Source organism: Salvelinus fontinalis, chromosome 19 (genome assembly GCF_029448725.1).
Source record: "Salvelinus fontinalis isolate EN_2023a chromosome 19, ASM2944872v1, whole genome shotgun sequence".
Taxonomy (NCBI): domain Eukaryota; kingdom Metazoa; phylum Chordata; class Actinopteri; order Salmoniformes; family Salmonidae; genus Salvelinus; species Salvelinus fontinalis.
In genome coordinates, this window is record NC_074683.1 from 49910600 (window position 1) to 49936993 (window position 26394).

Genomic DNA, 26394 nt, shown 5'->3' on the forward strand with positions numbered 1-26394 from the left:
ACCCCCCCACTACCCTGACCTGTAGTATCCCCCCCACTACCCTGACCTGTAGTATCCCCCCCACTACCCTGACCTGTAGTATCCCCCCCCACTACCCTGACCTGTAGTATCCCCCCCACTACCCTGACCTGTAGTATCCCCCCCACTACCCTGACCTGTAGTATCCCCCCCCACTACCCTGACCTGTAGTATCCCCCCCACTACCCTGACCTGTAGTATCCCCCCCACTACCCTGACCTGTAGTATCCCCCCCACTACCCTGACCTGTAGTATCCCCCCCACTACCCTGACCTGTAGTATCCCCCCCACTACCCTGACCTGTAGTATCCCCCCCCACTACCCTGACCTGTAGTATCCCCCCCACTACCCTGACCTGTAGTATCCCCCCCACTACCCTGACCTGTAGTATCCCCCCCACTACCCTGACCTGTAGTATCCCCCCCACTACCCTGACCTGTAGTATCCCCCCCCACTACCCTGACCTGTAGTATCCCCCCCACTACCCTGACCTGTAGTATCCCCCCCCACTACCCTGACCTGTAGTATCCCCCCCCACTACCCTGACCTGTAGTATCCCCCCCACTACCCTGACCTGTAGTATCCCCCCCACTACCCTGACCTGTAGTATCCCCCCCACTACCCTGACCTGTAGTATCCCCCCCACTACCCTGACCTGTAGTATCCCCCCCCACTACCCTGACCTGTAGTATCCCCCCCACTACCCTGACCTGTAGTATCCCCCCCCACTACCCTGACCTGTAGTATCCCCCCCACTACCCTGACCTGTAGTATCCCCCCCCACTACCCTGACCTGTAGTATCCCCCCCACTACCCTGACCTGTAGTATCCCCCCCACTACCCTGACCTGTAGTATCCCCCCCCACTACCCTGACCTGTAGTATCCCCCCCACTACCCTGACCTGTAGTATCCCCCCCACTACCCTGACCTGTAGTATCCCCCCCACTACCCTGACCTGTAGTATCCCCCCCCACTACCCTGACCTGTAGTATCCCCCCCACTACCCTGACCTGTAGTATCCCCCCCACTACCCTGACCTGTAGTATCCCCCCCACTACCCTGACCTGTAGTATCCCCCCCCACTACCCTGACCTGTAGTATCCCCCCCACTACCCTGACCTGTAGTATCCCCCCCACTACCCTGACCTGTAGTATCCCCCCCACTACCCTGACCTGTAGTATCCCCCCCACTACCCTGACCTGTAGTATCCCCCCCACTACCCTGACCTGTAGTATCCCCCCCCACTACCCTGACCTGTAGTATCCCCCCCACTACCCTGACCTGTAGTATCCCCCCCACTACCCTGACCTGTAGTATCCCCCCCACTACCCTGACCTGTAGTATCCCCCCCACTACCCTGACCTGTAGTATCCCCCCCCACTACCCTGACCTGTAGTATCCCCCCCACTACCCTGACCTGTAGTATCCCCCCCACTACCCTGACCTGTAGTATCCCCCCCACTACCCTGACCTGTAGTATCCCCCCCACTACCCTGACCTGTAGTATCCCCCCCACTACCCTGACCTGTAGTATCCCCCCCACTACCCTGACCTGTAGTATCCCCCCCACTACCCTGACCTGTAGTATCCCCCCCACTACCCTGACCTGTAGTATCCCCCCCCACTACCCTGACCTGTAGTATCCCCCCCACTACCCTGACCTGTAGTATCCCCCCCCACTACCCTGACCTGTAGTATCCCCCCCACTACCCTGACCTGTAGTATCCCCCCCACTACCCTGACCTGTAGTATCCCCCCCACTACCCTGACCTGTAGTATCCCCCCCACTACCCTGACCTGTAGTATCCCCCCCACTACCCTGACCTGTAGTATCCCCCCCCACTACCCTGACCTGTAGTATCCCCCCCACTACCCTGACCTGTAGTATCCCCCCCACTACCCTGACCTGTAGTATCCCCCCCCACTACCCTGACCTGTAGTATCCCCCCCCACTACCCTGACCTGTAGTATCCCCCCCCACTACCCTGACCTGTAGTATCCCCCCCACTACCCTGACCTGTAGTATCCCCCCCACTACCCTGACCTGTAGTATCCCCCCCACTACCCTGACCTGTAGTATCCCCCCCCACTACCCTGACCTGTAGTATCCCCCCCACTACCCTGACCTGTAGTATCCCCCCCACTACCCTGACCTGTAGTATCCCCCCCACTACCCTGACCTGTAGTATCCCCCCCACTACCCTGACCTGTAGTATCCCCCCCACTACCCTGACCTGTAGTATCCCCCCCACTACCCTGACCTGTAGTATCCCCCCCACTACCCTGACCTGTAGTATCCCCCCCCACTACCCTGACCTGTAGTATCCCCCCCACTACCCTGACCTGTAGTATCCCCCCCACTACCCTGACCTGTAGTATCCCCCCCCACTACCCTGACCTGTAGTATCCCCCCCCACTACCCTGACCTGTAGTATCCCCCCCACTACCCTGACCTGTAGTATCCCCCCCCACTACCCTGACCTGTAGTATCCCCCCCACTACCCTGACCTGTAGTATCCCCCCCACTACCCTGACCTGTAGTATCCCCCCCACTACCCTGACCTGTAGTATCCCCCCCCACTACCCTGACCTGTAGTATCCCCCCCACTACCCTGACCTGTAGTATCCCCCCCCACTCCCCTGACCTGTAGTATCCCCCCCACTACCCTGACCTGTAGTATCCCCCCCACTACCCTGACCTGTAGTATCCCCCCCACTACCCTGACCTGTAGTATCCCCCCCACTACCCTGACCTGTAGTATCCCCCCCACTACCCTGACCTGTAGTATCCCCCCCACTACCCTGACCTGTAGTATCCCCCCCCACTACCCTGACCTGTAGTATCCCCCCCACTACCCTGACCTGTAGTATCCCCCCCACTACCCTGACCTGTAGTATCCCCCCCACTACCCTGACCTGTAGTATCCCCCCCCACTACCCTGACCTGTAGTATCCCCCCCCACTACCCTGACCTGTAGTATCCCCCCCACTACCCTGACCTGTAGTATCCCCCCCACTACCCTGACCTGTAGTATCCCCCCCACTACCCTGACCTGTAGTATCCCCCCCACTACCCTGACCTGTAGTATCCCCCCCACTACCCTGACCTGTAGTATCCCCCCCACTACCCTGACCTGTAGTATCCCCCCCCACTACCCTGACCTGTAGTATCCCCCCCCACTACCCTGACCTGTAGTATCCCCCCCCACTACCCTGACCTGTAGTATCCCCCCCACTACCCTGACCTGTAGTATCCCCCCCACTACCCTGACCTGTAGTATCCCCCCCCACTACCCTGACCTGTAGTATCCCCCCCACTACCCTGACCTGTAGTATCCCCCCCACTACCCTGACCTGTAGTATCCCCCCCACTACCCTGACCTGTAGTATCCCCCCCACTACCCTGACCTGTAGTATCCCCCCCACTACCCTGACCTGTAGTATCCCCCCCACTACCCTGACCTGTAGTATCCCCCCCCACTACCCTGACCTGTAGTATCCCCCCCACTACCCTGACCTGTAGTATACCCCCCACTACCCTGACCTGTAGTATCCCCCCCACTACCCTGACCTGTAGTATCCCCCCCACTACCCTGACCTGTAGTATCCCCCCCACTACCCTGACCTGTAGTATCCCCCCCACTACCCTGACCTGTAGTATCCCCCCCACTACCCTGACCTGTAGTATCCCCCCCACTACCCTGACCTGTAGTATCCCCCCCACTACCCTGACCTGTAGTATCCCCCCCCACTACCCTGACCTGTAGTATCCCCCCCACTACCCTGACCTGTAGTATCCCCCCCACTACCCTGACCTGTAGTATCCCCCCCACTACCCTGACCTGTAGTATCCCCCCCACTACCCTGACCTGTAGTATCCCCCCCACTACCCTGACCTGTAGTATCCCCCCCCACTACCCTGACCTGTAGTATCCCCCCCACTACCCTGACCTGTAGTATCCCCCCCACTACCCTGACCTGTAGTATCCCCCCCACTACCCTGACCTGTAGTATCCCCCCCACTACCCTGACCTGTAGTATCCCCCCCACTACCCTGACCTGTAGTATCCCCCCCCACTACCCTGACCTGTAGTATCCCCCCCACTACCCTGACCTGTAGTATCCCCCCCACTACCCTGACCTGTAGTATCCCCCCCACTACCCTGACCTGTAGTATCCCCCCCACTACCCTGACCTGTAGTATCCCCCCCACTACCCTGACCTGTAGTATCCCCCCCACTACCCTGACCTGTAGTATCCCCCCCCACTACCCTGACCTGTAGTATCCCCCCCACTACCCTGACCTGTAGTATCCCCCCCACTACCCTGACCTGTAGTATCCCCCCCACTACCCTGACCTGTAGTATCCCCCCCCACTACCCTGACCTGTAGTATCCCCCCCCACTACCCTGACCTGTAGTATCCCCCCCACTACCCTGACCTGTAGTATCCCCCCCCACTACCCTGACCTGTAGTATCCCCCCCCACTACCCTGACCTGTAGTATCCCCCCCACTACCCTGACCTGTAGTATCCCCCCCCACTACCCTGACCTGTAGTATCCCCCCCACTACCCTGACCTGTAGTATCCCCCCCACTACCCTGACCTGTAGTATCCCCCCCACTACCCTGACCTGTAGTATCCCCCCCCACTACCCTGACCTGTAGTATCCCCCCCCACTACCCTGACCTGTAGTATCCCCCCCACTACCCTGACCTGTAGTATCCCCCCCCACTACCCTGACCTGTAGTATCCCCCCCCACTACCCTGACCTGTAGTATCCCCCCCACTACCCTGACCTGTAGTATCCCCCCCACTACCCTGACCTGTAGTATCCCCCCCACTACCCTGACCTGTAGTATCCCCCCCACTACCCTGACCTGTAGTATCCCCCCCACTACCCTGACCTGTAGTATCCCCCCCCACTACCCTGACCTGTAGTATCCCCCCCACTACCCTGACCTGTAGTATCCCCCCCACTACCCTGACCTGTAGTATCCCCCCCACTACCCTGACCTGTAGTATCCCCCCCCACTACCCTGACCTGTAGTATCCCCCCCACTACCCTGACCTGTAGTATCCCCCCCCACTACCCTGACCTGTAGTATCCCCCCCCACTACCCTGACCTGTAGTATCCCCCCCACTACCCTGACCTGTAGTATCCCCCCCCACTACCCTGACCTGTAGTATCCCCCCCACTACCCTGACCTGTAGTATCCCCCCCCACTACCCTGACCTGTAGTATCCCCCCCACTACCCTGACCTGTAGTATCCCCCCCACTACCCTGACCTGTAGTATCCCCCCCACTACCCTGACCTGTAGTATCCCCCCCCACTACCCTGACCTGTAGTATCCCCCCCCACTACCCTGACCTGTAGTATCCCCCCCACTACCCTGACCTGTAGTATCCCCCCCCACTACCCTGACCTGTAGTATCCCCCCCCACTACCCTGACCTGTAGTATCCCCCCCACTACCCTGACCTGTAGTATCCCCCCCACTACCCTGACCTGTAGTATCCCCCCCACTACCCTGACCTGTAGTATCCCCCCCACTACCCTGACCTGTAGTATCCCCCCCACTACCCTGACCTGTAGTATCCCCCCCCACTACCCTGACCTGTAGTATCCCCCCCCACTACCCTGACCTGTAGTATCCCCCCCACTACCCTGACCTGTAGTATCCCCCCCACTACCCTGACCTGTAGTATCCCCCCCACTACCCTGACCTGTAGTATCCCCCCCACTACCCTGACCTGTAGTATCCCCCCCACTACCCTGACCTGTAGTATCCCCCCCACTACCCTGACCTGTAGTATCCCCCCCCACTACCCTGACCTGTAGTATCCCCCCCACTACCCTGACCTGTAGTATCCCCCCCACTACCCTGACCTGTAGTATCCCCCCCCACTACCCTGACCTGTAGTATCCCCCCCACTACCCTGACCTGTAGTATCCCCCCCACTACCCTGACCTGTAGTATCCCCCCCACTACCCTGACCTGTAGTATCCCCCCCCACTACCCTGACCTGTAGTATCCCCCCCACTACCCTGACCTGTAGTATCCCCCCCACTACCCTGACCTGTAGTATCCCCCCCCACTACCCTGACCTGTAGTATCCCCCCCACTACCCTGACCTGTAGTATCCCCCCCACTACCCTGACCTGTAGTATCCCCCCCCACTACCCTGACCTGTAGTATCCCCCCCACTACCCTGACCTGTAGTATCCCCCCCCACTACCCTGACCTGTAGTATCCCCCCCCACTACCCTGACCTGTAGTATCCCCCCCCACTACCCTGACCTGTAGTATCCCCCCCACTACCCTGACCTGTAGTATCCCCCCCACTACCCTGACCTGTAGTATCCCCCCCACTACCCTGACCTGTAGTATCCCCCCCACTACCCTGACCTGTAGTATCCCCCCCACTACCCTGACCTGTAGTATCCCCCCCCACTACCCTGACCTGTAGTATCCCCCCCCACTACCCTGACCTGTAGTATCCCCCCCACTACCCTGACCTGTAGTATCCCCCCCCACTACCCTGACCTGTAGTATCCCCCCCACTACCCTGACCTGTAGTATCCCCCCCACTACCCTGACCTGTAGTATCCCCCCCACTACCCTGACCTGTAGTATCCCCCCCCACTACCCTGACCTGTAGTATCCCCCCCCACTACCCTGACCTGTAGTATCCCCCCCACTACCCTGACCTGTAGTATCCCCCCCACTACCCTGACCTGTAGTATCCCCCCCACTACCCTGACCTGTAGTATCCCCCCCACTACCCTGACCTGTAGTATCCCCCCCACTACCCTGACCTGTAGTATCCCCCCCCACTACCCTGACCTGTAGTATCCCCCCCACTACCCTGACCTGTAGTATCCCCCCCCACTACCCTGACCTGTAGTATCCCCCCCACTACCCTGACCTGTAGTATCCCCCCCCACTACCCTGACCTGTAGTATCCCCCCCACTACCCTGACCTGTAGTATCCCCCCCACTACCCTGACCTGTAGTATCCCCCCCCACTACCCTGACCTGTAGTATCCCCCCCACTACCCTGACCTGTAGTATCCCCCCCACTACCCTGACCTGTAGTATCCCCCCCACTACCCTGACCTGTAGTATCCCCCCCACTACCCTGACCTGTAGTATCCCCCCCCACTACCCTGACCTGTAGTATCCCCCCCACTACCCTGACCTGTAGTATCCCCCCCCACTACCCTGACCTGTAGTATCCCCCCCACTACCCTGACCTGTAGTATCCCCCCCCACTACCCTGACCTGTAGTATCCCCCCCCACTACCCTGACCTGTAGTATCCCCCCCACTACCCTGACCTGTAGTATCCCCCCCACTACCCTGACCTGTAGTATCCCCCCCACTACCCTGACCTGTAGTATCCCCCCCACTACCCTGACCTGTAGTATCCCCCCCACTACCCTGACCTGTAGTATCCCCCCCACTACCCTGACCTGTAGTATCCCCCCCCACTACCCTGACCTGTAGTATCCCCCCCACTACCCTGACCTGTAGTATCCCCCCCACTACCCTGACCTGTAGTATCCCCCCCCACTACCCTGACCTGTAGTATCCCCCCCCACTACCCTGACCTGTAGTATCCCCCCCACTACCCTGACCTGTAGTATCCCCCCCCACTACCCTGACCTGTAGTATCCCCCCCACTACCCTGACCTGTAGTATCCCCCCCACTACCCTGACCTGTAGTATCCCCCCCACTACCCTGACCTGTAGTATCCCCCCCCACTACCCTGACCTGTAGTATCCCCCCCACTACCCTGACCTGTAGTATCCCCCCCCACTACCCTGACCTGTAGTATCCCCCCCACTACCCTGACCTGTAGTATCCCCCCCACTACCCTGACCTGTAGTATCCCCCCCACTACCCTGACCTGTAGTATCCCCCCCCACTACCCTGACCTGTAGTATCCCCCCCACTACCCTGACCTGTAGTATCCCCCCCCACTACCCTGACCTGTAGTATCCCCCCCACTACCCTGACCTGTAGTATCCCCCCCACTACCCTGACCTGTAGTATCCCCCCCACTACCCTGACCTGTAGTATCCCCCCCACTACCCTGACCTGTAGTATCCCCCCCACTACCCTGACCTGTAATATCCCCCCCACTACCCTGACCTGTAGTATCCCCCCCCACTACCCTGACCTGTAGTATCCCCCCCCACTACCCTGACCTGTAGTATCCCCCCCCACTACCCTGACCTGTAGTATCCCCCCCCACTACCCTGACCTGTAGTATCCCCCCCACTACCCTGACCTGTAGTATCCCCCCCACTACCCTGACCTGTAGTATCCCCCCCACTACCCTGACCTGTAGTATCCCCCCCACTACCCTGACCTGTAGTATCCCCCCCCACTACCCTGACCTGTAGTATCCCCCCCACTACCCTGACCTGTAGTATCCCCCCCACTACCCTGACCTGTAGTATCCCCCCCCACTACCCTGACCTGTAGTATCCCCCCCACTACCCTGACCTGTAGTATCCCCCCCACTACCCTGACCTGTAGTATCCCCCCCCACTACCCTGACCTGTAGTATCCCCCCCACTACCCTGACCTGTAGTATCCCCCCCACTACCCTGACCTGTAGTATCCCCCCCCACTACCCTGACCTGTAGTATCCCCCCCACTACCCTGACCTGTAGTATCCCCCCCCACTACCCTGACCTGTAGTATCCCCCCCCACTACCCTGACCTGTAGTATCCCCCCCACTACCCTGACCTGTAGTATCCCCCCCCACTACCCTGACCTGTAGTATCCCCCCCCACTACCCTGACCTGTAGTATCCCCCCCACTACCCTGACCTGTAGTATCCCCCCCCACTACCCTGACCTGTAGTATCCCCCCCACTACCCTGACCTGTAGTATCCCCCCCACTACCCTGACCTGTAGTATCCCCCCCACTACCCTGACCTGTAGTATCCCCCCCACTACCCTGACCTGTAGTATCCCCCCCCACTACCCTGACCTGTAGTATCCCCCCCCACTACCCTGACCTGTAGTATCCCCCCCACTACCCTGACCTGTAGTATCCCCCCCCACTACCCTGACCTGTAGTATCCCCCCCACTACCCTGACCTGTAGTATCCCCCCCACTACCCTGACCTGTAGTATCCCCCCCCACTACCCTGACCTGTAGTATCCCCCCCCACTACCCTGACCTGTAGTATCCCCCCCCACTACCCTGACCTGTAGTATCCCCCCCCACTACCCTGACCTGTAGTATCCCCCCCCACTACCCTGACCTGTAGTATCCCCCCCACTACCCTGACCTGTAGTATCCCCCCCACTACCCTGACCTGTAGTATCCCCCCCCACTACCCTGACCTGTAGTATCCCCCCCCACTACCCTGATCTGTAGTATCCCCCCCCACTACCCTGACCTGTAGTATCCCCCCCACTACCCTGACCTGTAGTATCCCCCCCACTACCCTGACCTGTAGTATCCCCCCCACTACCCTGACCTGTAGTATCCCCCCCCACTACCCTGACCTGTAGTATCCCCCCCCACTACCCTGACCTGTAGTATCCCCCCCCACTACCCTGACCTGTAGTATCCCCCCCACTACCCTGACCTGTAGTATCCCCCCCACTACCCTGACCTGTAGTATCCCCCCCCACTACCCTGACCTGTAGTATCCCCCCCCACTACCCTGACCTGTAGTATCCCCCCCCACTACCCTGACCTGTAGTATCCCCCCCCACTACCCTGACCTGTAGTATCCCCCCCCACTACCCTGACCTGTAGTATCCCCCCCCACTACCCTGACCTGTAGTATCCCCCCCCACTACCCTGACCTGTAGTATCCCCCCCCACTACCCTGACCTGTAGTATCCCCCCCACTACCCTGACCTGTAGTATCCCCCCCACTACCCTGACCTGTAGTATCCCCCCCCACTACCCTGACCTGTAGTATCCCCCCCCACTACCCTGACCTGTAGTATCCCCCCCCACTACCCTGACCTGTAGTATCCCCCCCACTACCCTGACCTGTAGTATCCCCCCCACTACCCTGACCTGTAGTATCCCCCCCACTACCCTGACCTGTAGTATCCCCCCCCACTACCCTGACCTGTAGTATCCCCCCCACTACCCTGACCTGTAGTATCCCCCCCCACTACCCTGACCTGTAGTATCCCCCCCCACTACCCTGACCTGTAGTATCCCCCCCACTACCCTGACCTGTAGTATCCCCCCCACTACCCTGACCTGTAGTATCCCCCCCCACTACCCTGACCTGTAGTATCCCCCCCACTACCCTGACCTGTAGTATCCCCCCCACTACCCTGACCTGTAGTATCCCCCCCACTACCCTGACCTGTAGTATCCCCCCCACTACCCTGACCTGTAGTATCCCCCCCCACTACCCTGACCTGTAGTATCCCCCCCCACTACCCTGACCTGTAGTATCCCCCCCACTACCCTGACCTGTAGTATCCCCCCCACTACCCTGACCTGTAGTATCCCCCCCCACTACCCTGACCTGTAGTATCCCCCCCACTACCCTGACCTGTAGTATCCCCCCCACTACCCTGACCTGTAGTATCCCCCCCCACTACCCTGACCTGTAGTATCCCCCCCCACTACCCTGACCTGTAGTATCCCCCCCACTACCCTGACCTGTAGTATCCCCCCCACTACCCTGACCTGTAGTATCCCCCCCCACTACCCTGACCTGTAGTATCCCCCCCCACTACCCTGACCTGTAGTATCCCCCCCCACTACCCTGACCTGTAGTATCCCCCCCCACTACCCTGACCTGTAGTATCCCCCCCACTACCCTGACCTGTAGTATCCCCCCCCACTACCCTGACCTGTAGTATCCCCCCCACTACCCTGACCTGTAGTATCCCCCCCCACTACCCTGACCTGTAGTATCCCCCCCACTACCCTGACCTGTAGTATCCCCCCCACTACCCTGACCTGTAGTATCCCCCCCCACTACCCTGACCTGTAGTATCCCCCCCCACTACCCTGACCTGTAGTATCCCCCCCACTACCCTGACCTGTAGTATCCCCCCCCACTACCCTGACCTGTAGTATCCCCCCCACTACCCTGACCTGTAGTATCCCCCCCCACTACCCTGACCTGTAGTATCCCCCCCCACTACCCTGACCTGTAGTATCCCCCCCACTACCCTGACCTGTAGTATCCCCCCCCACTACCCTGACCTGTAGTATCCCCCCCACTACCCTGACCTGTAGTATCCCCCCCACTACCCTGACCTGTAGTATCCCCCCCACTACCCTGACCTGTAGTATCCCCCCCCACTACCCTGACCTGTAGTATCCCCCCCCACTACCCTGACCTGTAGTATCCCCCCCCACTACCCTGACCTGTAGTATCCCCCCCACTACCCTGACCTGTAGTATCCCCCCCCACTACCCTGACCTGTAGTATCCCCCCCACTACCCTGACCTGTAGTATCCCCCCCACTACCCTGACCTGTAGTATCCCCCCCACTACCCTGACCTGTAGTATCCCCCCCACTACCCTGACCTGTAGTATCCCCCCCACTACCCTGACCTGTAGTATCCCCCCCCACTACCCTGACCTGTAGTATCCCCCCCCACTACCCTGACCTGTAGTATCCCCCCCCACTACCCTGACCTGTAGTATCCCCCCCACTACCCTGACCTGTAGTATCCCCCCCACTACCCTGACCTGTAGTATCCCCCCCCACTACCCTGACCTGTAGTATCCCCCCCACTACCCTGACCTGTAGTATCCCCCCCCACTACCCTGACCTGTAGTATCCCCCCCACTACCCTGACCTGTAGTATCCCCCCCCACTACCCTGACCTGTAGTATCCCCCCCCACTACCCTGACCTGTAGTATCCCCCCCACTACCCTGACCTGTAGTATCCCCCCCCACTACCCTGACCTGTAGTATCCCCCCCACTACCCTGACCTGTAGTATCCCCCCCCACTACCCTGACCTGTAGTATCCCCCCCACTACCCTGACCTGTAGTATCCCCCCCCACTACCCTGACCTGTAGTATCCCCCCCACTACCCTGACCTGTAGTATCCCCCCCACTACCCTGACCTGTAGTATCCCCCCCCACTACCCTGACCTGTAGTATCCCCCCCACTACCCTGACCTGTAGTATCCCCCCCCACTACCCTGACCTGTAGTATCCCCCCCCACTACCCTGACCTGTAGTATCCCCCCCCACTACCCTGACCTGTAGTATCCCCCCCCACTACCCTGACCTGTAGTATCCCCCCCCACTACCCTGACCTGTAGTATCCCCCCCACTACCCTGACCTGTAGTATCCCCCCCACTACCCTGACCTGTAGTATCCCCCCCCACTACCCTGACCTGTAGTATCCCCCCCCACTACCCTGACCTGTAGTATCCCCCCCCACTACCCTGACCTGTAGTATCCCCCCCACTACCCTGACCTGTAGTATCCCCCCCCCACTACCCTGACCTGTAGTATCCCCCCCACTACCCTGACCTGTAGTATCCCCCCCACTACCCTGACCTGTAGTATCCCCCCCACTACCCTGACCTGTAGTATCCCCCCCCACTACCCTGACCTGTAGTATCCCCCCCCACTACCCTGACCTGTAGTATCCCCCCCCACTACCCTGACCTGTAGTATCCCCCCCACTACCCTGACCTGTAGTATCCCCCCCCACTACCCTGACCTGTAGTATCCCCCCCACTACCCTGACCTGTAGTATCCCCCCCACTACCCTGACCTGTAGTATCCCCCCCACTACCCTGACCTGTAGTATCCCCCCCCACTACCCTGACCTGTAGTATCCCCCCCACTACCCTGACCTGTAGTATCCCCCCCACTACCCTGACCTGTAGTATCCCCCCCCACTACCCTGACCTGTAGTATCCCCCCCCACTACCCTGACCTGTAGTATCCCCCCCACTACCCTGACCTGTAGTATCCCCCCCCACTACCCTGACCTGTAGTATCCCCCCCCACTACCCTGACCTGTAGTATCCCCCCCACTACCCTGACCTGTAGTATCCCCCCCCACTACCCTGACCTGTAGTATCCCCCCCACTACCCTGACCTGTAGTATCCCCCCCCACTACCCTGACCTGTAGTATCCCCCCCACTACCCTGACCTGTAGTATCCCCCCCACTACCCTGACCTGTAGTATCCCCCCCCACTACCCTGACCTGTAGTATCCCCCCCCACTACCCTGACCTGTAGTATCCCCCCCCACTACCCTGACCTGTAGTATCCCCCCCACTACCCTGACCTGTAGTATCCCCCCCCACTACCCTGACCTGTAGTATCCCCCCCACTACCCTGACCTGTAGTATCCCCCCCCACTACCCTGACCTGTAGTATCCCCCCCCACTACCCTGACCTGTAGTATCCCCCCCCACTACCCTGACCTGTAGTATCCCCCCCACTACCCTGACCTGTAGTATCCCCCCCCACTACCCTGACCTGTAGTATCCCCCCCACTACCCTGACCTGTAGTATCCCCCCCCACTACCCTGACCTGTAGTATCCCCCCCCACTACCCTGACCTGTAGTATCCCCCCCACTACCCTGACCTGTAGTATCCCCCCCCACTACCCTGACCTGTAGTATCCCCCCCACTACCCTGACCTGTAGTATCCCCCCCACTACCCTGACCTGTAGTATCCCCCCCCACTACCCTGACCTGTAGTATCCCCCCCACTACCCTGACCTGTAGTATCCCCCCCCACTACCCTGACCTGTAGTATCCCCCCCCACTACCCTGACCTGTAGTATCCCCCCCCACTACCCTGACCTGTAGTATCCCCCCCCACTACCCTGACCTGTAGTATCCCCCCCCCACTACCCTGACCTGTAGTATCCCCCCCACTACCCTGACCTGTAGTATCCCCCCCACTACCCTGACCTGTAGTATCCCCCCCACTACCCTGACCTGTAGTATCCCCCCCCACTACCCTGACCTGTAGTATCCCCCCCACTACCCTGACCTGTAGTATCCCCCCCACTACCCTGACCTGTAGTATCCCCCCCACTACCCTGACCTGTAGTATCCCCCCCCACTACCCTGACCTGTAGTATCCCCCCCCACTACCCTGACCTGTAGTATCCCCCCCCACTACCCTGACCTGTAGTATCCCCCCCACTACCCTGACCTGTAGTATCCCCCCCCACTACCCTGACCTGTAGTATCCCCCCCCACTACCCTGACCTGTAGTATCCCCCCCCACTACCCTGACCTGTAGTATCCCCCCCCACTACCCTGACCTGTAGTATCCCCCCCACTACCCTGACCTGTAGTATCCCCCCCCACTACCCTGACCTGTAGTATCCCCCCCCACTACCCTGACCTGTAGTATCCCCCCCACTACCCTGACCTGTAGTATCCCCCCCCACTACCCTGACCTGTAGTATCCCCCCCCACTACCCTGACCTGTAGTATCCCCCCCCACTACCCTGACCTGTAGTATCCCCCCCACTACCCTGACCTGTAGTATCCCCCCCCACTACCCTGACCTGTAGTATCCCCCCCCACTACCCTGACCTGTAGTATCCCCCCCCACTACCCTGACCTGTAGTATCCCCCCCCACTACCCTGACCTGTAGTATCCCCCCCCACTACCCTGACCTGTAGTATCCCCCCCACTACCCTGACCTGTAGTATCCCCCCCCACTACCCTGACCTGTAGTATCCCCCCCCACTACCCTGACCTGTAGTATCCCCCCCACTACCCTGACCTGTAGTATCCCCCCCCACTACCCTGACCTGTAGTATCCCCCCCCACTACCCTGACCTGTAGTATCCCCCCCCACTACCCTGACCTGTAGTATCCCCCCCACTACCCTGACCTGTAGTATCCCCCCCCACTACCCTGACCTGTAGTATCCCCCCCACTACCCTGACCTGTAGTATCCCCCCCCACTACCCTGACCTGTAGTATCCCCCCCACTACCCTGACCTGTAGTATCCCCCCCCACTACCCTGACCTGTAGTATCCCCCCCCACTACCCTGACCTGTAGTATCCCCCCCCACTACCCTGACCTGTAGTATCCCCCCCACTACCCTGACCTGTAGTATCCCCCCCCACTACCCTGACCTGTAGTATCCCCCCCCACTACCCTGACCTGTAGTATCCCCCCCACTACCCTGACCTGTAGTATCCCCCCCCACTACCCTGACCTGTAGTATCCCCCCACTACCCTGACCTGTAGTATCCCCCCACTACCCTGACCTGTAGTATCCCCCCCCACTACCCTGACCTGTAGTATCCCCCCCCACTACCCTGACCTGTAGTATCCCCCCCCACTACCCTGACCTGTAGTATCCCCCCCCACTACCCTGACCTGTAGTATCCCCCCCCACTACCCTGACCTGTAGTATCCCCCCCCACTACCCTGACCTGTAGTATCCCCCCCACTACCCTGACCTGTAGTATCCCCCCCCACTACCCTGACCTGTAGTATCCCCCCCCCACTACCCTGACCTGTAGTATCCCCCCCACTACCCTGACCTGTAGTATCCCCCCCCCACTACCCTGACCTGTAGTATCCCCCCCCACTACCCTGACCTGTAGTATCCCCCCCCACTACCCTGACCTGTAGTATCCCCCCCCACTACCCTGACCTGTAGTATCCCCCCCACTACCCTGACCTGTAGTATCCCCCCCCACTACCCTGACCTGTAGTATCCCCCCCCACTACCCTGACCTGTAGTATCCCCCCCCACTACCCTGACCTGTAGTATCCCCCCCCACTACCCTGACCTGTAGTATCCCCCCCACTACCCTGACCTGTAGTATCCCCCCCACTACCCTGACCTGTAGTATCCCCCCCCACTACCCTGACCTGTAGTATCCCCCCCCACTACCCTGACCTGTAGTATCCCCCCCCACTACCCTGACCTGTAGTATCCCCCCCACTACCCTGACCTGTAGTATCCCCCCCACTACCCTGACCTGTAGTATCCCCCCCACTACCCTGACCTGTAGTATCCCCCCCACTACCCTGACCTGTAGTATCCCCCCCCCACTACCCTGACCTGTAGTATCCCCCCCCACTACCCTGACCTGTAGTATCCCCCCCCCACTACCCTGACCTGTAGTATCCCCCCCCACTACCCTGACCTGTAGTATCCCCCCCACTACCCTGACCTGTAGTATCCCCCCCACTACCCTGACCTGTAGTATCCCCCCCCACTACCCTGACCTGTAGTATCCCCCCCCCACTACCCTGACCTGTAGTATCCCCCCCACTACCCTGACCTGTAGTATCCCCCCCCACTACCCTGACCTGTAGTATCCCCCCCCACTACCCTGACCTGTAGTATCCCCCCCCACTACCCTGACCTGTAGTATCCCCCCCACTACCCTGACCTGTAGTATCCCCCCACTACCCTGACCTGTAGTATCCCCCCCCACTACCCTGACCTGTAGTATCCCCCCACTACCCTGACCTGTAGTATCCCCCCCACTACCCTGACCTGTAGTATCCCCCCCACTACCCTGACCTGTAGTATCCCCCCCCCACTACCCTGACCTGTAGTATCCCCCCACTACCCTGACCTGTAGTATCCCCCCCACTACCCTGACCTGTAGTATCCCCCCCCACTACCCTGACCTGTAGTATCCCCCCCCACTACCCTGACCTGTAGTATCCCCCCCACTACCCTGACCTGTAGTATCCCCCCCACTACCCTGACCTGTAGTATCCCCCCCACTACCCTGACCTGTAGTATCCCCCCCCCCACTACCCTGACCTGTAGTATCCCCCCCACTACCCTGACCTGTAGTATCCCCCCCACTACCCTGACCTGTAGTATCCCCCCCCACTACCCTGACCTGTAGTATCCCCCCCCACTACCCTGACCTGTAGTATCCCCCCACTACCCTGACCTGTAGTATCCCCCCCACTACCCTGACCTGTAGTATCCCCCCCCCACTACCCTGACCTGTAGTATCCCCCCCCACTACCCTGACCTGTAGTATCCCCCCCACTACCCTGACCTGTAGTATCCCCCCCACTACCCTGACCTGTAGTATCCCCCCACTACCCTGACCTGTAGTATCCCCCCCACTACCCTGACCTGTAGTATCCCCCCACTACCCTGACCTGTAGTATCCCCCCCCACTACCCTGACCTGTAGTATCCCCCCCACTACCCTGACCTGTAGTATCCCCCCCCACTACCCTGACCTGTAGTATCCCCCCCCACTACCCTGACCTGTAGTATCCCCCCCACTACCCTGACCTGTAGTATCCCCCCCCACTACCCTGACCTGTAGTATCCCCCCCCCACTACCCTGACCTGTAGTATCCCCCCCCCACTACCCTGACCTGTAGTATCCCCCCCACTACCCTGACCTGTAGTATCCCCCCACTACCCTGACCTGTAGTATCCCCCCCACTACCCTGACCTGTAGTATCCCCCCACTACCCTGACCTGTAGTATCCCCCCCCCCACTACCCTGACCTGTAGTATCCCCCCCCACTACCCTGACCTGTAGTATCCCCCCCACTACCCTGACCTGTAGTATCCCCCCACTACCCTGACCTGTAGTATCCCCCCCACTACCCTGACCTGTAGTATCCCCCCCACTACCCTGACCTGTAGTATCCCCCCCACTACCCTGACCTGTAGTATCCCCCCCACTACCCTGACCTGTAGTATCCCCCCCCACTACCCTGACCTGTAGTATCCCCCCCCCCACTACCCTGACCTGTAGTATCCCCCCCACTACCCTGACCTGTAGTATCCCCCCCACTACCCTGACCTGTAGTATCCCCCCCCCCACTACCCTGACCTGTAGTATCCCCCCCACTACCCTGACCTGTAGTATCCCCCCACTACCCTGACCTGTAGTATCCCCCCCCCACTACCCTGACCTGTAGTATCCCCCCCCCCACTACCCTGACCTGTAGTATCCCCCCACTATCCTGACCTGTAGTATCCCCCCCCACTACCCTGACCTGTAGTATCCCCCCCCCACTACCCTGACCTGTAGTATCCCCCCCCCACTACCCTGACCTGTAGTATCCCCCCACTACCCTGACCTGTAGTATCCCCCCACTACCCTGACCTGTAGTATCCCCCCACTACCCTGACCTGTAGTATCCCCCCACTACCCTGACCTGTAGTATCCCCCCCCCACTACCCTGACCTGTAGTATCCCCCCACTACCCTGACCTGTAGTATCCCCCCACTACCCTGACCTGTAGTATCCCCCCCCACTACCCTGACCTGTAGTATCCCCCCCCACTACCCTGACCTGTAGTATCCCCCCCCACTACCCTGACCTGTAGTATCCCCCCCCCACTACCCTGACCTGTAGTATCCCCCCCCCACTACCCTGACCTGTAGTATCCCCCCCACTACCCTGACCTGTAGTATCCCCCCACTACCCTGACCTGTAGTATCCCCCCACTACCCTGACCTGTAGTATCCCCCCCACTACCCTGACCTGTAGTATCCCCCCCACTACCCTGACCTGTAGTATCCCCCCACTACCCTGACCTGTAGTATCCCCCCACTACCCTGACCTGTAGTATCCCCCCACTACCCTGACCTGTAGTATCCCCCCCACTACCCTGACCTGTAGTATCCCCCCCACTACCCTGACCTGTAGTATCCCCCCACTACCCTGACCTGTAGTATCCCCCCCACTACCCTGACCTGTAGTATCCCCCCCACTACCCTGACCTGTAGTATCCCCCCACTACCCTGACCTGTAGTATCCCCCCACTACCCTGACCTGTAGTATCCCCCCCACTACCCTGACCTGTAGTATCCCCCCCCCACTACCCTGACCTGTAGTATCCCCCCCCCACTACCCTGACCTGTAGTATCCCCCCACTACCCTGACCTGTAGTATCCCCCCCCACTACCCTGACCTGTGGTATCCAATAGCTGTTTGTTCACATGGAAATTAAGTAATAAAACAATTTCTAGTCTCAGCCATTTATTTTATTGTCCTTTTTAAATAGTTGTCTTTTTGTTCAGAAACACATTTCATAATCAGATTTTATACAATTTAGTTAATGAAGTTTTCATGATATTTTATACATTTTAGTTCATGAAGTGTTAGAAACATATCACTGAGTGTTAAATTTTTTTAGTAATTTTGTCACAATAACAAACTCACATAGATCTGCTGGAATAAACAAGTTATGACATAATGACCAGGTAATCCTATCAGGGATGACATGGTAAGCCTATCAGGGATGACATAGTGACCAGGTAATCCTATCAGGGATGGCATAGTGACCAGGGAAGCCTATCAGGGATGACATACTGACCAGGTAAGCCTATCAGGGATGACATAGTGACCGGGTAAGCCTATCAGGGATGACATTGTGACCGGGTAAGCCTATCAGGGATGACATAGTGACCAGGTAAGCCTATCAGGGATGACATAGTGACCAGGTAAGCCTATCAGGGATGACATACTGACCAGGTAAGCCTATCAGGGATGACATAGTGACCAGGTAAGCCTATCAGGGATGACATAGTGACCAGGTAATCCTATCAGGGATGACATAGTGACCAGGTAATCCTATCAGGGATGGCATAGTGACCAGGGAAGCCTATCAGGGATGACATACTGACCAGGTAAGCCTATCAGGGATGACATAGTGACCAGGTAAGCCTATCAGGGATGACATTGTGACCAGGTAAGCCTATCAGGGATGACATACTGACCAGGTAAGCCTATCAGGGATGACATAGTGACCAGGTAAGCCTATCAGGGATGACATTGTGACAAGGTAAGCCTATCAGGGATGACATAGTGACCAGGTAAGCCTATCAGGGATGACATAGTGACCAGGTAAGCCTATCAGGGATGACATAGTGACCAGGTAAGCCTATCAGGGATGACATAGTGACCAGGTAAGCCTATCAAGGATGACATAGTGACCAGGTAAGCCTATCAGGGATGACATAGTGACCAGGTAAGCCTATCAGGGATGACATAGTGACCAGGTAAGCCTATCAGGGATGACATAGTGACCAGGTAAGCCTATCAGGGATGACATACTGACCAGGTAAGCCTATCAGGGATGACATTGTGACCAGGTAAGCCTATCAGGGATGACATAGTGACCAGGTAAGCCTATCAGGGATGACATACTGACCAGGTAAGCCTATCAGGGATGACATTGTGACCAAGTAAGCCTATCAGGGATGACATAGTGACCAGGTAAGCCTATCAGGGATGACATAGTGACCAGGTAAGCCTATCAGAGCCCTTCTCTGCATCCACCAGTCACATGTCTGTCCCCCTAATATGTTTCTCTGGCAGGTCCTCTGTTAAGATAGTCTATATATATGTCCCCCTTTCTGTAACAGAATGCCTCTTTGTATGAATACAATCCCTTTATCAGGTTAAATTAACCTAGATTAACTTTTCCTAAATCCCTGAGGAGTATCAATATTTCCAATGCATGATGAAATGTAACTTTGATCTCTCTCTCTCTCAAAATGCCATAAGGAGAATTTTTAATTGTCAGTCTAGTAGCAGCGTAGTAATATGAATGATACATTTTTTGTAAAGTGAAGTCTGTGTTAGTATTTGTTTCATCCCAGCCTTTTCTAACCAGCCTGTGTCACGCCAGGCCTTCCTAACCAGACTGTCACGCCAGGCCTTCCTAACCAGACTGTCACGCCAGGCCTTCCTAACCAGACTGTCACGCCAGGACTTCCTAACCAGACTGTCACGCCAGGACTTCCTAACCAGACTGTCACGCCAGGCTTTCCTAACCTGACTGTCACACCAAGCCTTCCAAACCAGACTGTCACGCCAGGCCTTCCTTACCAGACTGTCACGCCAGGCATTCCTAACCAGACTGTCACGCCAGGCGTTCCTAACCAGACTGTCACGCCAGGACTTCCAAACCAGACTGCCACGCCAGGCCTTCCTAACCAGACTGTCACGCCAGACTGTCACGCCAGGCCTTCCTAACCAGACTGTCACGCCAGGCCTTCCTAACCAGACTGTCACCCCAGGCCTTCCTAACCAGACTGTCACGCCAGGCCTTCCTAACCAGACTGTCACGCCAGGCCTTCCTAACCAGACTGTCACGCCAGGCCTTCCTAACCAGACTGTCACGCCAGGCCTTCCTAACCAGACCGTCACGCCAGGCCTTCCTAACCAGACTGTCACGCCAGACTGTCACGCCAGGCCTTCCTAACCAGACTGTCACGCCAGGCCTTCCTAACCAGACTGTCACGCCAGGCGTTCCTAACCAGACTGTCACGCCAGGCCTTCCTAACCAGACTGTCACGCCAGGCCTTCCTAACCAGACTGTCACGCCAGGCCTTCCTAACCAGACTGTCACGCCAGGCCTTCCTAACCAGACTGTCACGCCAGACTGTCACGCCAGGCCTTCCTAACCAGACTGTCACGCCAGGCCTTCCTAACCAGACTGTCCTTCCAAACCAGACCGTCACGCCAGGCCTTCCTAACCAGACTGTGTCACCGTATAAAGACACATCTATGTGCCAAATTGCAAAGAGCCTTTATTAAATCTAAAAAGGGATCAATCATGAGTAACATATTTCTTAGTGATTTTATATTGGCTAACTATTAGCTTGGATTATTCCGTTTAACAATAATAGCAGTCTTGATTTAAGGCAGTCTACAGTGTCTAAACTACTAAGATAATGTAACACAGTACCCATACTAAAGGCTGATAGGCTACCGATTAACATTGGGCCAGTAACCAGAAAAGGTTTCTGGATTCAATCCCTGAGCCGACTAGGTGAAAAATGTGACCCCCTGGACGTGACTCTACGAGCGTGTCTCATGTGGAGGTGGGATATGCAAAAACTCTTTTCCATTTCACGCCTCGTACAGGTTACCCACTTGTACATGCAGTGAAGCAGGACAAATGTAAGTTCTCCCTAGTTGACCCTTATTCAAAGTGCTAACATGTTACAACTCATACACCCTCTTTAATAAAAAACTGTAACATAATCACAATAAAATATATACTACTTGATATATTTTAAAATATTCTATATTTTTCTCCCGATACATTTTTTCCCTAACTATTTTGTAAACATTTTCCAGTGTCTTTCATGATTTTAAAATCTGTCTTTCCCTCATTAGAATGAGTTGGCACAATCCTATCAGTGTTAACATAATCATTGCACATTCCAACTCAATGTGGAGTTTCCCAATAGTTGTCAGTTGCAAGAACCATGAAGATATTTCTGAGTTAGGATTAAAGATAGTCAGGATTAAAGATAGTCAGGATTAAAGAGAGTGAGGATTAAAGAGAGTCAGGATTAAAGATAGTCAGGATTAAAGATAGTCAGGATTAAAGATAGTCAGGATGAAAGAGAGTCAGGATGAAAGAGAGTCAGGATGAAAGAGAGTCAGGATTAAAGAGAGTCAGGATTAAAGATAGTCAGGATTAAAGATAGTCAGGATTAAAGATAGTCAGGATTAGGGTTGCAAAGGGTCGGAAACTTTCTGGTAAATTCCCAGAATTTTTCCATGGGAGGTTAATCCCGGGAAGTTTGCTTAAATTCATCAAAAAAAGGTTAGCTTATAACAGTGAACATTCTTTGTGGGATACACATAAGGCAACTCTAGGTCTTGTGGCATATTTTGGTCAAACTATCCCCATTTCAATGGAATTGCAACCCTCTGCATGCACAATGCATTCTTCCATCACATGCACAGCTGATTCTCAAGATCTTGCACACTAATGAGATGCTATTGAGCCCACACTACTACACAGTCTGAGCCAAGGACTACATGCTTTCTGGTAATTTTTGATTACAATACTGGGTGGGGGTGAATATATTTTATATGACATACATGATTTTTGTTAACTAGTAAATAGTAGCCTACAGCAACGTGTGTTTAAATCATTTCAACTTGTTAACAATTTGTGGGCAGGGCAGTACGGATTTCTTCTCTTACATCTGCAAGCAGAGTCTGAACATCAGACTAGATGGCATTGTCTCCCTCAATCCTGCTATAGGTTTCAGGAGATTCAGGCTGATTGGTCTAAAGTGGAGGAGTCCTACCCTCACATCACACCCATTGGCTGTGCTGCTCATGCATTGATTCTGCTCCTCAAGGACATCATGGCACTGAAAACAATGGATACACTACAAGAGAGCCAAGGAAATGGTTAGGTATGTGAAGGGTCATCAAGTTATAGCAGCAATCTACCTCACCAAGCAAAGTGAGAAGAATAAGAGCAGCACATTGAAGCTGCCCAGCAACACCCGTTGGGGTGGTGTTGGCATCATGTTTGACAGTCTCCTGAAGGGGAACGGAGTCTTTCCAAGAAATGGCCATATCACAGTCTGCCGATATGGACAGCCCCATCAAGAGGATCCTCCTGGATGATGTATTTTGGGAGAGAGTGGTAAGCAGCCTGAAACTCCTGAAACCTATAGCAGTAGCCATTGGCCGGATTGAGGGAGACAATGCCTTCCTGTCTGATGTTCAGACTCTGTTTGTAGACGTAAGAGAAGAAATCCATACTGCCCTGCCCACTTCACTGTTGCTCCAAGCAGAGGAAACTGCAGTTCTGAAATACATCAAAAAGCGTGAAGACTTCTGCCTGAAGCCCAAACACGCCTCAGCGTACATGTTGGACCCCAAGTATCCTGGCAAGAGCATCCTGTCTGGCACAGAGATCAACAAGGCCTATGGTGTCATCACTACCGTGTCTCGCCACCTTGGCCTGGATGAGGGCAAGGTTCTTGGCAGTCTGGCGAAGTACACATCCAAGCAAGGGCTTTGGCATGGAGATGCAATATGGCAGTTGTGCCAACATATCTCATCAGCCACCTGGTGGAAGGGACTTGGTGGATCTGAGGCTCTTTCCCCTGTTGCCTCCATCATCCTCCAAATCCCACCAACATCAGCCGCCTCAGAGCACAACTGGTCCTTGTTTGGGAACACACACACCAAAGCACACAACAGGCTGACAAATACAAGGGTTTAAAAACTGGTGCCAATCCGGGCATATTTGAGGCTTTTTGAGCCTGACAATGAGCCATCCTCAACAGGGTTGTAAAGTGACAGTGAAAGATGAGGCCTCAGAGTTTGATGTTCAAGAGGTGGACATTGAGGAGGTCCAGGAGAGAAGACATGGAGTCTGATGTTCAAGAGGTGGACATTGAGGAGGTCCAGGGAGAAGACATGGAGTCTGATGTTCAAGAGGTGGACATTGAGGAGGTCCAGGAGAGAAGACATGGAGTCTGATGTTCAAGAGGTGGACATTGAGGAGGTCCAGGAGAGAAGACATGGAGTCTGATGTTCAAGAGGTGGACATTGAGGAGGTCCAGGAGAGAAGACATGGAAGCCTGAGAGGAAGACAACCAAAGCTTTAGCTTCTAGGCTTTAGTTTCATTTTACAGATGTATGTTGAAAATGTTTTTGGGAGATGCGATGGCTCATTGGAGATCATTCAATATTCCCTTTTGTTGATCAGTGAAATCATCCCCATTTAATTAAAGTTCAATTCGTAACTAAAATATAGATATTTTTTCTATTGGAAGGATTTAATCATTTGTAATTATGTCTACTTATAATAAGGTAAAAGGTTTATGTTTCTGTCTCCATATGATATGGTAAATATATCAAATGCAAAAAACGTCTACATTGAAATGGTATTAATTACATTTGCATATATTTTCATTAATTCCCATATTTTCCCATTAATTCCCGTTAATTCCCACGTAAAGTTGCCACCTCTGAATATTCCCCAAAAAGTGCAACCCTAGTCAGGATAGAAGACAGTCTGGATTAAAGATAATCAGAATAAAAGATAAACAGGTTTAAAGATAGTCAGGATTAAAAATAGTCAGTCAGGATTAAAGATAGTCAGTCAGGATTAAAGATAGTCAGTCAGGATTAAAGATATTCAGTCAGGATTAAAGATAGTCAGTCAGGATGAAAGATAGTCAGTCAGGATTAAAGATAGTCAGTCAGGATTAAAGATAGTCAGTCAGGATTAAAGATTGTCAGTCAGGATTAAAGATAGTCAGTCAGGATTAAAGATTGTCAGTCAGGATTAAGGATTAAAGATAGTCAGTCAGGATTAAAGATAGCCAGTCAGGATTAAGGATAAAAGATAGTCAGTCAGGATTAAAGATAGTCAGTCAGGATTAAAAATAGTCAGTCAGGATTAAAGATAGTCAGTCAGGATTAAAAATAGTCAGTCAGGATTAAAAATAGTCAGTCAGGATGAAAGATAGTCAGTCAGGATTAAAGATAGTCAGTCAGGATTAAAGATAGTCAGTCAGGATTAAAGATACTCAGTCAGGATTAAAGATAGTCAGTCAGGATGAAAGATAGTCAGTCAGGATGAAAGATAGTCAGTCAGGATGAAAGATAGTCAGTCAGGATTAAAGATAGTCAGTCAGGATGAAAGATAGTCAGTCAGGATTAAAGATATTCAGTCAGGATTAAAGATAGTCAGTCAGGATTAAAAACAGTCAGTCAGGATTAAAGATACTCAGTCAGGATTAAAGATACTCAGTCAGGATTAAAGATACTCAGTCAGGATTAAAGATACTCAGTCAGGATTAAAGATACTCAGTCAGGATTAAAGATAGTCAATCAGGATTAAAGATAGTCAGTCAGGATTAAAGATAGTCAGCCAGGATTAAAGATAGTCAGTCAGGATTAAAGATACTCAGTCAGGATTAAAGATTGTCAGTCAGGATTAAAGATAGTCAGTCAGGATGAAAGATATTCAGTCAGGATTAAAGATAGTCAGTCAGGATTAAAGATAGTCAGTCAGGATTAAGGATTAAAGATAGTCAGTCAGGATTAAGGATTAAAGATAGTCAGTCAGGATTAAAGATAGTCAGTCAGGATTAAGGATTAAAGATAGTCAGTCAGGATTAAAGATAGTCAGTCAGGATTAAAGATAGTCAGTCAGGATTAAAGATAGTCAGTCAGGATTAAAGATACTCAGGATAAAACAAGAAAAGTGTGTTTCTTCAATCTTCAGGGTGGTTGCTGTTTGTGAAGGTAGGGTTCCCTTGCTAAAGAAACGTTGGTCTCAACGGGACTTCCCTGTATAAATAATGGTAAAAATAATAATAATGTCTTTTAGCCAGGGGATAATCCATCTATAGACGGATTATCCTGTCGTCTGGATTCGCCGGTATAAAAAAACGGGACCCTCCGTTCGACCTCCGTTGTAGAAGGCAGTACACCTCCTCTTCACTATGTCGTCTTCTCCTGTTGGATCTGAAAACAGCAAGCCTGGATGAACAAGGACATGCCGAGAAAATAAGGCAATCAATGGACCCCGTCGTAACAAATTCAGAAACGCTAATCAATAAATCCACATTCCAAACCAGAAAAGGAATATGTTCTTGAAGAGAAATG

At 55.0% G+C, this 26394-nt stretch overlaps 1 protein-coding gene across 2 annotated transcripts in view; it reads right to left on the reverse strand.

Moving 5' to 3' along the window:
- Positions 1 to 18967: 18967 nt before the first annotated feature.
- als2a (alsin Rho guanine nucleotide exchange factor ALS2 a) overlaps positions 18968 to 26394 on the reverse strand; it is a 127877-nt gene continuing 120450 nt past the window's right edge. For both annotated transcript variants that reach the window (XM_055871888.1, XM_055871887.1), the window contains one exon: positions 18968 to 26268. In XM_055871888.1, the coding sequence (XP_055727863.1) occupies positions 26230 to 26268 (39 nt within the window). In that variant the 3' untranslated portion in view covers positions 18968 to 26229. The remainder of the gene's footprint in view (positions 26269 to 26394) is intronic.